The sequence below is a fragment of the Acromyrmex echinatior genome, chromosome 19, assembly GCF_024713525.1.
Source record: "Acromyrmex echinatior isolate Ae372 chromosome 19, ASM2471352v2, whole genome shotgun sequence".
NCBI classification, from domain to species: Eukaryota; Metazoa; Arthropoda; class Insecta; order Hymenoptera; family Formicidae; genus Acromyrmex; species Acromyrmex echinatior.
Genome location: NC_141870.1, coordinates 3,817,596 through 3,830,858, shown reverse-complemented (window position 1 = coordinate 3,830,858; position 13,263 = coordinate 3,817,596). Strand labels below are relative to the sequence as shown.

Sequence of the window (13,263 nt, the reverse complement as noted above, 5' to 3'; positions counted from 1 at the left end):
AAAGAAGGCATGAAACTTTCTCATCGCTTATGTAGATTCAATTCGATTCGGCAAATGCAGCGCATGTGACGCTAGAAATATTACGAGAATGCAATTCGATAAAGTTGTTTTTTGCGCGTCAACCTTTTACCTGCATAAACGAGACCAAAGAGTCAAGGTTAGAATAGACGATCGAATTCTTCAATATTTTACTCGAGTTACGTCTAAATAACTCTTCGAAATATTCAACGATTATTTTACCATAAAATTGAGTCACTATAACTTTGGTCCAGTTAAAATAACTTGAGCCAATTTTTTTTTTAATGACGAGACAACACGTATTCAGAATCATTAAAACGTTATTAAGACATTTTGACGCGCACGCTGTCTATATTATTAAAATTATTAAAAAGTTATTGAAATTATTAAATTATTTTAAATCAACAATTATCTTGATTTTGAGTCAAAGTCATCATTTTACATACATTTATATAATTTCTCGAAATACTATATTTAACAAATCAGCTAGTAGTACTTTTGTTCGAATCATATTGAAGAATTATTTCGATAGAGAAACTCATTTATCGCGTTCAAAAGAATACGCATAGATTGTAAGAAGAAAAAATAATGCACTTTCACGTGTGAAGAAACTTACCCTCGCAAAATAGGGTGACATCGGTAAGACTCTCGCTTTTGAATAAATTCGAGAACGTCGTTGCTAAATTGCTGCCAAAACTATTCCACTTGAGGCAAAACTGCTGCTGATGAAAGTCCATGATGCCACCCTTAGGCTTAATTCCGTGACCTTCACTGCTCCTTTTGCAGCCACCTGGATATTTACCTTCTTGATCGCGCTCGTGCCCAATTGCTCGTCCAGCTACGCAGAAAGAAAGTTCGATTATCGACTTCTATAATCTTGCTTTCTCTCTCGTTATTGTAAGTTATGTGCTATTACCTACGCTGAAAAAACTAAATTTTAATAAATATTTATAAGAAGATCTGTAAATATTTAAACAAAAACCATTAATTTTAACTATCATTTTTTTCTTATTGAATAAGAATTTATTTATAAGTAAATAATTTATTTGTAAGTAAACGTTTACTTAGTGCTATTTAAAGAAATGTGTATTGAGATTCAGTAAATTTTTTTTCAATATTCTGCTTCTCAAGTTTTATCTATTCCTATTCTTACATTTTATTTTCATCTTATTTTTATAATTTTGTTTTATGTATTTGGTTTCAATTTCTCTTATTTTGTTACTCAATCACGCATTGCTTTTTAGTGTTTGAGAGGATCCTCAAATCTAGAGTATTTAATAAATAATGATATCTATCTGTCTTTTTTTTTTACGAGAAGTGTGTGCGTATAGATTAAAATACATCTGCAGATGTTAAAAGCAATTAAATTTTAAGAGAAAAAAATAATTTAATTAGAAATTTCATAAAATTATCAACAAGTTTTTCACAAGCCATTAAATATGAAGAAAATATTTCGTATAAAACATTTACATTCTCGCTATTGTATAATCGAAGTTAGAGTATACTATATCCAGATCTCGATCCGTGAATGAACACGCGATAAAAAGTTCGCATTACTGTCACCTGTTTTGAATGTTGGATGTTGATAACTTCGAGATATTTCATAAACGCGACATACCTCTTTCGCTTCACTGACTCCGTACGTAATATGTTTATCGTGACAGAGAAATTATCGAACGTGTGGTCCAACAATCGTTGCTTCACGCGTGCGTTACGTCGTTGCGGTAAACATCAAACATAAACAATTCCAATTTTTCAGAATCGCGGTTGCATGCGAAGTGCCTTGCCTATCGGCAATCACGAACCGCGATCGCACGATGCCGGCCGCGCCATGTCAAAATTCCACCGCATTTCCGCGACGTCCACGATAACGTAACGACGCCGAGCGAGAAGAAAAGAAGACGTTAACGATGGCAGGGGCGTGTCAACGAGTACAAGCGAAACAGCCGTTCTGACTTCATTCACGAACTTCCACGATCGTCAACAATGACAACCGGTGACGTTACTCCGAAATGCACTTTAGTCTCTCTGTTTCGCGTCACGGATGAATACGCCGTCACTACCGGGAGAAGAGAAAAAAGAACAGAAGAAGTTACAGAGTCCTGAAGAAGCCACGCGCACGTGTCCTATAATCCGCGCGTGCAGTGTCCACAGTGTCCACAGTTGTATCACCGATATCGATTGGTATCACCAAGAGTGTATAAAAACTCGCGTGAAAGAGTGGAAAAGTTTCGAGTAAAACTCCCGGCCGATCCCGCTGTACGTCCGGGACCAGTGACGCATCGGTTGCGTGAGCACCAAATAGACGACTGACTATACGCACTCGCCGGCCGAAATCGAGTCACCGGCTTGCATCGCGCATCGGCATATGAACGAATCGCGCGTGACTGTCGTCGTTCGCGGTACGACCGGGCCCGGGTACGCGCGGTCGCCGTGCGGGAGGCGGGAGGGTCCACCGATGCGCGGCAGTCGAAAAATCGCGGGCGCGAGCGAGAGGGAACGAGGAGGCTAGGCGGTAGCGCGCGGTACCGTGAGACGACAGGAGACGGGAACGGACCGTTCGAGAGGGAACTAGGGAGAGGGAGAGAGAGAGAGAGAGAGAGAGAGAGAGAGAGAGAGAGAGAGAGAGAGAGGGACAGGGAAGACGCAACACTGAGGGACCGCTGTTGCTGTATATCACCGAGAAGAATGTGAATATGGGTCATCGGTGGCGATGCAAATGTTACACGGAATCGAGGCTTTGTAGGGGCTTTTTCGATGTTTTCTTCGGGCACCCGGCAAAACACGGAACCACCTTAAAGGGGGAAAGGGGGGTCGCCGGGTGGGTGGTCAAGGGCGGGGGATTGACGATTCGGCGGAGGGGTAAAGATTGCTTAAGGCTAGAAGTTTCGACTCTCGCGGTCTCCGCAGTGTTCCCTCCTGTTCTCTCTCTCTCTCTCTCTCTCCTGTGCTGAACTTTTTTATTCTTTTGCTCTCGCGCGCGCTACGACGTTCTATCTTGTTCCATCTCATTTTCGAACATTATCCTCTCTCTCTCTCTCTCTCTCTCCGTTCCCTAACGCTTCTAAGGTATCGCGCGCCCCCACTTCTTAACCAATGTACACCAGGGCCGCATCGTGGGAGTAAAACGTCACATACCAGGAATCATGCGGTAGAAAAAGTGTCTTCGAATATGCAACGACAACCTTGACTTGATAAGCACATGTGCTCGCAGATGTCAGGTAATTTGCAAGTGAAATTTGACATGTCCACCTTGTCATCTCGAAGTTACTTAATAAATTTTGTCGGCGGACGAGAATAAGCTCAATACAGTCATACAGCTCGAATTCGGAATCAAAAATCAGCGGAGCAGCGCGATCGATGCTCATCGTTGGAACCACCAGCGGTACGAAAAGTGAAGGCGGAGGGGAAATTTAGGCGTTGGAGGCGCCTCGAGAGAGTTGCGTGGCTCCGGAACCGCGCGAAAGGAGAAGCGCGGTGAGAGACGCGGGAGGAGGTGAAGAAGGAGGAGAGGGAAGAGGAGGAAGAGGAGAGGGAGAAGGAGGCCGAAAAAGAGGAGGGAAATATACGCATCGCGATGGACTAGGTGGGGATCGCGGCATTGCGTGGTGGCAAAACGCACACTGTAGAGGGAGAGAGGGGGTTCGAGAGGGAGGCTCAAGGTCGCCGCGGAGCCGCACGCGCGCCTTAGCCACGCATACACGCACACACGCACGCGTATCCCGAGGCGTTGCGCACGCACGCGGTGTACATACGTCGCTGCAATACGGGCGTGTGCTGCAGCGTAGATCGCGTGCGTGTGCGTGTACGGGTGGGCAATGTGTGCGCGCGCGTTCGCCATCGTCGTAATTCGGCGCTCTTATGGCGGCGGTATTATGTCATCGCGTTCGTACGGCGGAAAAACAGAGTTCTGGTCCTCTCGATCGAAGCTCCTTCTCAAAATTATATACAGAACAAAGGGGGGTGTATGTATCAACAATTCTGCTTTCAACTCCCGAGAAAGATGCTGCAGAATAATAAATGGATACGTGTCACCTCTCTTCTCGTATTTTTTTCACTCGCCTACAGCGTCTTTATTCGCGTAGAAACTTGGCAAAAAAAAAATTCGACGAAGTGAGCAAAGATAAAAATAGACGCGACTCTAAATATCTTGCATTCGCGTAATACGCATAAGCTTCCGTAATCGCGCGATACCGTAATTCGATATACGTCGATGGCAGCCGGCTTGCACGATCGAGCAATGCGAAGCAATCTGCTTCCGCTTCTATAAAAAATTTCGGCAACTCGTAATGAAAAGAGAAAAAGGAAAATAAAGTGGAGAAGCATTTACTTTCATCATAGGGATGGTTGAATATGACGAAATCGATGACGATAGATATTGCTTGGCGAGTTTATGGAAAAGGATGGCTATTCGTGATGTCGAGTTAACGCAAACGAGGGGGAGTCTTTCCTGTATGAAAATCGCATATCGTGGCTCGACGAGAAAAACACGCACGGCGTCTGAATTGGTGAATGGTATTTTCCACGGGGCGCCTTTTAGCAATAAACGCGAGCGCTGTTGTACACGGTATAATATAGGTATAATAGGAGAAAGTCACCGTCGTTGGTTTCTTCCTTTTTTTTTTTTTACTTTCAAGAAGGAAACCGTATTAATGCATTACGATGAATACCAGCCTATCCCGATTCGATTCGACTAAGCAGCGCCGCGTACTTGATACGTTCAATGCGCTTTGAGAACGCGCTAGCGCTTTCATAGGAAGTGCCGCCGTTATTACAGTTAAATTGAAGTCGCATATAGGGGGATATCAGCGACAATTTAATCGTAAAGATAGATGGGAGTTTCTAGTCTTAATTCCTATAACATAGCTATACTCACGATATCGAATGCAATAACGTTACTATATTAAAACCATACATTGAACTTGTCAATCTGTCTAATTAACGAAAATTTACAGCACACAAAATGTAAATTAACCCGATAGATATAAATAAAGAGTAAGTATTGCCACGTCTACAATTAATTCAGAATTGATTAACATCAAAAATAAATTGTGAAAAATAAATTCTGTGGAAACTGCTAGAAAAAAATATTCCCTAGCCCAGGTAGCACACAATATTTACAAAGTATTTGTGAATATTTATAAGACTTATTTTAAATTTATTGTAAATATTTGTGGGTCTCAGATTGCACAGATTATAAAATTTATTATAAATATTATATAAAAATATATTTATTGTGAATGTTGCAGTAAAAATAAAAATTTATAAAAATACTTAAAATAAGACATTATGATCAAAATAAAAATACTTACTAGTAATGCTATTTATTTATATTTATCATAAATATCATATAAAATATCTAATATAATTTTATTAATTTTTCGAATATAGATTTATATAAAATATTTATATAACATTTCAAAAATGAATAATAATAAATATTTATTATAAATATTCTGTGCTGTTTAGAAGTTTCTACTTATCTGTTTCTGTTAAGGTAATTGCTACAGTATCCTGTCTTCGACGAAAGAGATACGTATAAAGAATGATTTTGTTGAAATATTTAAAAATTTAGCTAGAGAAAGAAAGAAATATATAAAGAGAGAGATATAAAAATAATTTTGTTAGAATCATCAAAATAATTATGTAAGAAATTCAAGTATGATAAGCAATGTTGCAAAATTTTTTTTGCACAATTACTTCGATACAATTAGTCGAACAAAATTATTTTCTAGTATCTATGTGTAGCTAAATTTTTAAATACTTCAATAAAATCGTTCGTTTCATGTACGAAAGAGAGATGAAGGAGGAAGAGACATCTGCATGAAATCCGGCGATAATCGTCCCGAGGGTGGAGGAAACGCACCCAAAGGGTTGTTAGGTTGGCCTGATGAAAATGCCAGAGCGAGAGGCGCAAATACGTTCGACAACGATAACAAAACGATTTGAAACGAGAAGGGAGACGTATATATTTTCTGTTTCCATAGTAAAAGATAGTTCGCATGGATCAAAACAATACAGTAATTTTGCTCTGATTTCATTTCATCGCACATCTCCTATTAGGAAAGGACTGTTAATAGGACAAATTAAATTACCGCGCATGTTATTTTAGCAAAATAAATTATTATTTATCTATTACTAAAAGTTTATATTTCCAGAATTGCAGGGCTATTAAAGAAAGTAGCATGGCATAAAAGATTACGAACTCGGAATGTATAGGATAGAAAGATATAAATATGTGGAAAAAAACAAATTTGCTGAATTAAAAAATTTAGCTAAATCACACTCTGAAAATAAATTTTATTGAATGAATACAATGATGTAAGACACTCAAACTGATTACTAGAATGTCAATATTTTTCTGCAGTATTGCTTATCATGTTTGAGTTTTATGCGTAATTATTTTAACCAACAAAATTATTTGTAGATTTATATTTACTCAAATGTTTAAAAATGTTATGTAATAAAATTGTTTTTTTCTGTATAGATAATATAATATCATCGCAAATTAATTGTGTCAATGCGCAATGGAAACTAATTTAGAGATGAATGTTTCTAAAACTTGAAATAACAGGTTGCCAGCGTATAATAAAATAAGTTTTAAAATGAGAATTGCGGAAGAAAAGACTGATGCTTTTGTCGATGAAAGTAAAGTGACTCAATATTTTTCTCATAGATCATCATAGATATAGATCTAATCAGGCGCGATGATGTAAGCGCATTTTTGCCGGCGACAAATAATTAAGGATTGAGCGTCGATGTTGACAGCCTCCGAGAATGATGCGCGTACACTTCTGAACTTTAATGTATCGTAAAATTTTGCTTTTCACGTTTTGTGATAACGGGAAATTTCGCTGGCAACGAAAGTTGTATATCGTGTTCAGTATTTCAACGTTTCAATAATACACTTAGCAAATAATTAATTTGCAAATGACAAATGAAATCGTTTTTCATTATTAAAATTAAGAAAAAAATTTTTTTATCATATGTAGTCTGCATGAAACAAATGAATATTCATCTTTCAATCTGCTGCATTCAGCAGAAAAAGTAGCTTTGCAACTGTTGTAAAATTCTTCAATATGATTGGTTTATATATTTAGATTTATAAAAGAATCAAAAGCAAGAATCAATCGTATTGAAGAATTTTACAACAGTTGCAAAGCTGCTTCCTCTGCTGAATGCAGCCAATAATTGTCGGAAGTATCTAAAAAATTGTACGGATTGTTAGGGCAAGAGTACTATCTTGTATAATGCATAACATAATGCATAAGAAAATGAATCAAATCTTTTCATCCATTCAATCATTTCTTTTTTTTTCTATGAAATAAAAAACTTTGATTAATTGATTTTCTTATACTTTATTACCTACATTAAGAGTTGAGCAATGAAATTTAGAATCCGATCAAAACTTTTACCGAAACTGAACCGAAACACTCGGCTACATGTCAATTTCAACCAAAACCGAAACCAAAATTAGAAAAATAGGAATCCTACAAAGACCATATGTATAGACATGCCCACATATCATTTACTTTTTCTTCATAAATATCATAATTTATTGAAACAATAATTAAATTTCTTGTGTGTCAATTTTAACCAAAGAATATAAGTACTTCTTCTTCATAAACATTATAATTGAATTATTGAAACAATAATTACACATATTAAAATTAATATTTATGAAAAAAAGCTGTATGGTTTCAATCGAAAATGACATATAATGAGTGTTCGTTTTCGGTTTCGGTAAAAGTTTCGATCGGACGAAATCTCTAACGAGATTTTAAAGCGTAAAACTTAATAAGCTTTAAGCTGAAAGAAATTGATCAACTACAGTTGAATGTGAAGAGAATAATGGACTACGGTTGGCTAATTTCTTAAGGCTTGAGGCTTAAAACTTAAGCTTTACGCATTAAAATCTCATCGTAGACACCGTTTTATATAAAGATCTGTGCTTCGGCTGAACCTATATATCTATAAAAGAGATATATATCTATAAAGAGACCTATAAAAGATCTACAAAAGCTCAAAGAAAAAAAAAAAGAAGCACCCTCACCGTAACTATAGCCTCACGAATCCTCGATATACCGTGTCCAGGGATGCGCTTTTGCCGTGATGATCATGCTTGCGTATCGTTCCTCAGGAAAAGAAATTGTGCGTCGACGCGTACGAATATCACTTATGACTCATTCACAAGACGGTGAACAGAAGTGCAGGAAAATGCAGCAATCGTGTGCGGTAAACAACGATCAACGGAATGGGCACAGCACGTACGCGAGATCAATGTCAATCATCCCGGAGGACAATACTATCCTTCGTCAAAGTCGTTATCGGTGGCGCGTGAGCGCGAATGAAGCGTGCGCGCCGAAAAAACGCCCTGCGCGAACCACGATCTGAATTGGACTGTTCTATGGGTTATGCCCGGCTCGTTCGACTTCCCCTCTCTTTCTCTTTCTTTCGCGGGCTCTCGTTCCTCCTCCGCCCTGCCGGTAGCCCTACGTTTTGGACCGGCTCAACAGTGTGCCCCTACTAGTAGATTTGATCGTCATGAGCGAACGATGCGATGTCCTCTTCTGATGCACATCGTTCCACGATCCGTAGGTGGAAAGTGGAGCTTCCGGAATGCGACGCGTTCCCTTCCCCCGAAATTCTAATCGTCAGCAACTGAATATCTCCGTTTCGCAGATACGATGCGACTGAACGCTTCTTCAATCATTAACAAGCGAGATATCGTCATATCTAATAGCGAAATTGATTGGATGCACTCAGAATGCACTGGTGCATCCAATCGAACACTGTAGGTCTGTTTTCTGTGGCTGAACTACTAGTACACTTTTAGAATTTGGAATGAGATAGGTATATGTTTGATATTTGTTGAAAGTGAGAAAGAGAGTTCTAGTGCAATCTAGTGCAGAAACAGAAAACAGACCAATTATGTCATACACCGATTGGTATAAAAACATATGTTTAAAATAAACACAGTAACACACGCTTAAATCGCGAAATCTTCAATACAATTTATCATAAAAAAGACAAGACCAAATGAGGCTCAATTAGATAAAAATCAAAAGATCAGAGGTTACAAGGTCTTTATTGTTAACTTTAAATGAAATGTAGTTTGAACAGATATTTATCCCAGATAATAATGACCTGGTTAAAGATCGAAACGTCTGTTGTTTTATAACTGTATTTTGTCTATAAGTTTGAAATAAACATCTAGCTAGGCTCGTATAATTTATTAGTGTTAGAGGTAAAGTATGTATTCTATAATTTTGAATATATTTACATTTCACTTTTACACTCACAATCAAATTAAATCAATCTCAGTGTGCATTAGTGCCAATTAAATTCGTTATAAGTCAGAAAAGAATAGCACAAGATCTAATTCAAAGGATGATAGAAGTTTATTAAATAGATCAGATGAAAGTGCAAAGATTACTCCGAGAATTTTCTTCTAGCTCAATTGCTCAATATAGAGTAGCCTGGTTTGAAAGATTTGTTCAGTCGTGAGGCTCGAGAGAGTTGATGAGCAAACGATTTCGAAAATCATCGCGTACACGGAAGTCGCGTTGACTTTTTCGTGTGTTTCGGGGCCGCGGAGGAATGGTTTTTCTGGTCGCCGTATAAAGCGAACGGCAGCGCAATAAATTTTCCGAATGGAGGTCGTTAGCGGGAGGTTCCGCCCCGCGGGAGCTATGCGCGTTTTTTCGAAGCCGCAGACGACACCGGGGAGGGAAATTAGGTGGAAGAAGCAGAATGTACGATCCATTTTTATGACGCCACGAAATAAACGCGACTTCCGACAAGGTACCGCTACGCACATAATGCATGTACGACGTGCTGCTGCTACTGTTGCTGCTGCACGTGCACGCACTTTATAGAGACAGAAACAAAGGAAGCATTGAAATTACGGTATATGCGTGTAATAATAGCCAATTTAACGCAAACTGTAATTTGCTGAGATAGTTACAATGATATATAGAGCATTAACGGCATAAAATAATATAACGTGGGAATATTATGAGCATTTAAATATACATTAGTTAGAATAGCGAATTTCAATGGCACTTTATATTATGAGGGAGATGTATTTTAAGAATGCATTTAAGAGAGAGAATAAAAAGATATTAGAATATCATACAATTTATATAAAATGGTAACTATTTCGTTAAATAGAATTGTATAATTGCGTCAAATTTCATATACCGCTCCTTTACTTCAAAAGTCACACAAAAAATAATCAAAAAATATTGTTTTTGAGTTATTACTAAAAAATATGAATAAATTTGATATAAACATTATTCTATCAATAATAAAAATATAATTAATTTAACTTAATAAAAAATCGTTACACCTCAAAAAGAGTAATTTTTTATGAGTTGTGAAATAAAAATTTTATTTAATCGTGTTAGGAGTATATTGTTTTTGCCGATATAATTTAATTAATCAATAATTCTTTGTTAAACTAAAAAGTAATTTTTTTTTCTCTTTTCAGGCAAATTTAATTTTTTTAGTTGTTTTAATTTTGAAGCGAGGAAGTAATATATTTGATTGCACTAATATTAATTTTCATAACAATCCAAACAAGTATATTTATACTGTAAACTATACAGGACACACACATTGCAAAATATTAATAAAAATATTTAGAATAATTAGGATAATAAATAGAATAATGAGAATAAAATTTTTTAATTTCTATAACAAACAAAAATAAAATAAATTAAATAAAAGACTAGCATCACATAAAAACAACTTATTTTTACATCATGAAGTTGACAATTTTCTTTTCCACTGAGTACCAAACCTCGATCGTTTCACCAACCATGAGACGCTATCCAAAAATTCACTTTTTCACACCATGTATTTGCTGTCGCGAGCAAGCTTTACATCCCTCCTCCTCGTAGCACCGCCGCTATGCTTCAAGTTCAAAGCCGCCCTTTGCAATCTCCCACACCCCACGCATCGACTTCCGAGAGTTGCGATCAAAACAAACAAGTTACTCGCGAAAGCCTCCCGCAACGATATGAACGATATCAACATTCGACGTCGATAACGCGACAGGTGGAGGAGGCGCGATACAATAACGAAAACAATAACAGCAACAACTGGTCGACCGTACCTGGCGGATGAAGCCACCATGGATTGACCAGGGATGGTCGTTGGTTGCTGGGGCCCTCGCCAACAGGGGCATACATCCTCCTCCGACTACGTCACGCCCGTCACTGCCGCCCCGGTGCGCGGCTGCACCCCCGACTGCCTTCGCAAGCCCGCGGCCGGCAGCCACCCCTCCAGCGGCCGCGGGATTCCAGTCTCTCTCTTCCCCTTCCTTAAACGAACGCGTACGCAAGAGGGTTGCAAGGTTACCGACGTTACCCACCCCTCGCCTCCGCGTCTACTCGCGTCAACCCTCGCGCGCGTGTTCGCTATCGTATCGCCCTTCCTGCCGTTTCTGCCGTCCTCTGAAGCCGACCTCCCTCGCGGCCGACCAACCCCCCCCCCTCCATCAACGACGACTCTGCCAACCTCTCCCTCCCTCCCTCTCGCGGGAGAGCTGAGAACATGGAGCACCACCGTCACTGCCACCCCCGCATATCGTTCTCCCGCCGCCCTTCCTACGCAGCCACGGCCATCACTTTCGTTGGAAAGTCCTCGGAGGCCGTTAGGGAGCCCAGGGCTGACGCTGCAAGGGGTGGTGCGCGGCCACGGCAAATCTTTTTTCCTCGTCTTCTACTTTTTCTCTCTTTTTCCACTTTCTCTTTCACTCTCCCTGGAGAAGAGAGATTCTTTCGCGCAATCGATAAAATAATTTAACTACCGGCTACCGAATAACGAAGAACGGAAGCACCGGACGCGGCGGCGCCGTCGAGGAATCGACAAAATAAGCTCGTTGCTACGTAATGGACGCAGCAGAAAATGCCCAAGAGCATCACGTGAGACGATTGATTCACCGATGAAGTCGCGATGCAAGTAAACAGAGTTTACGCTCGAAGGAAAATTTAAATTCCATCATATAAAATATCAGAAAAATAAATAAACACTCTAATAAATTCTTTGGAGTAGAATCTCATTCTAAAGAATGAAAATTGAGCCAATCTTTCAAAATAGTGGCTCCATTTTCAATCTTTAAGAGATTGTACTCTTCAGAATGAGCTTTTACTCTAAAAGTTTTGAAGAATGTATATATATCTCTTAGTTGTTTGATAGGTACTAAAAAATTATTGTTTCCGTAGATAAATATATCTATTTCAAGCGTAATTTAGTTGTGAACAAATAAAAATTTCGTTTAAGAAATTAAAATTTAAATTGAGAAGATTTCTTTTATTAATAAAAAAAAAACTCCGCACGAGAGTAATAATTTGCAGTTATCCTTTTACAGCGTAGAGATCCCAATATGAACTTTTATATAAACGTGTGAAGGTTTTGGTTGAATTAAATATTTATACGCGGCGGTGGTTACGGCCGACCGTTCTTAACGACGGAGGGTCGTGCACCTGCATTCGAAATTATCGTATACGAACATGGCCCAAGCTTTACGAAATCTTTCTAACGCGTTCGAGGCGTATCATCAGCCGCATTCTAATCATTAAGATTGAAACGCCGGTGTATGTACACGGCACTTGTCCCCTGCATAAAATTTGTTAGTCAGATTAGGCAGGTGACTCTGAATGCGTCCTCTCTCGAGCGTGGAGATGCCGCCAATTTTAGGATCGATATAAGACTCGCTGCTACATTGTGCAGCGCGTCGACCTACGCCGACGATACGTAATATGAACCGCGTAATATTTTACTTCGCTGTAATAACCGTGTAATTTGTATAAATTACGAGCACCTTTTAATATTGTACCTAGAACACATTTTAACTGTATTCTGCGGGAAATATTAATACTGGACAACGAAAATGTGTCTCGTAGGAAACATTAAATTTAAAATTTATTTCAACACGGATTCGTAATATAAAAGAAAAATACACGTAACATTTACACTTGATGCGATCAATAATTAGTTTACTGAAATAAACAGAAAAATGTCACGAGAGCAGCACGGATGACATTTCCTTTCGAGTTCGAACAAAATCTCGATAAGATTCATACCGAAATAGAAACTTACATATGTATATATATATATATATTAGGTGTTGGAATTAATTCGTAGCGTTTTTAATGAAAGAATGTTATTTATTTCACATGAGCATTAAAAAATACATTAATGAAAGTACTTCCCATCACTTGTAAAACGCTACGAATT

The 13,263-nt window shown here is 38.5% G+C and overlaps 1 protein-coding gene and 1 long non-coding RNA gene across 6 annotated transcripts in view; one reads left to right on the top strand and one right to left on the bottom strand.

The window, feature by feature from the left end:
- chinmo (Chronologically inappropriate morphogenesis) overlaps nucleotides 1-11,297 on the bottom strand; it is a 59,664-nt gene extending 48,367 nt beyond the window's left edge. Inside the window, exons 1-2 of one of the 5 annotated variants that reach the window (XM_011059157.2) lie at nucleotides 11,138-11,297; nucleotides 635-856 (exon numbers count right to left, since the gene is read on the bottom strand). In XM_011059157.2, coding sequence (XP_011057459.1) covers nucleotides 635-856; nucleotides 11,138-11,213 — 298 coding nt within the window. In that variant the 5' untranslated portion in view covers nucleotides 11,214-11,297. Of the gene's footprint in view, nucleotides 1-634; nucleotides 857-1,636; nucleotides 2,564-8,071; nucleotides 10,270-10,781 lie in introns of those variants that run through there. The other 4 variants (XM_087415916.1, XM_087415917.1, XM_011059160.2 and 1 more) reach the window with 4 other exon arrangements.
- The window catches only part of LOC105147852 (uncharacterized), a 185,093-nt gene that overhangs the window by 170,597 nt on the left and 1,233 nt on the right, over nucleotides 1-13,263 (top strand). The window lies entirely within an intron of this gene.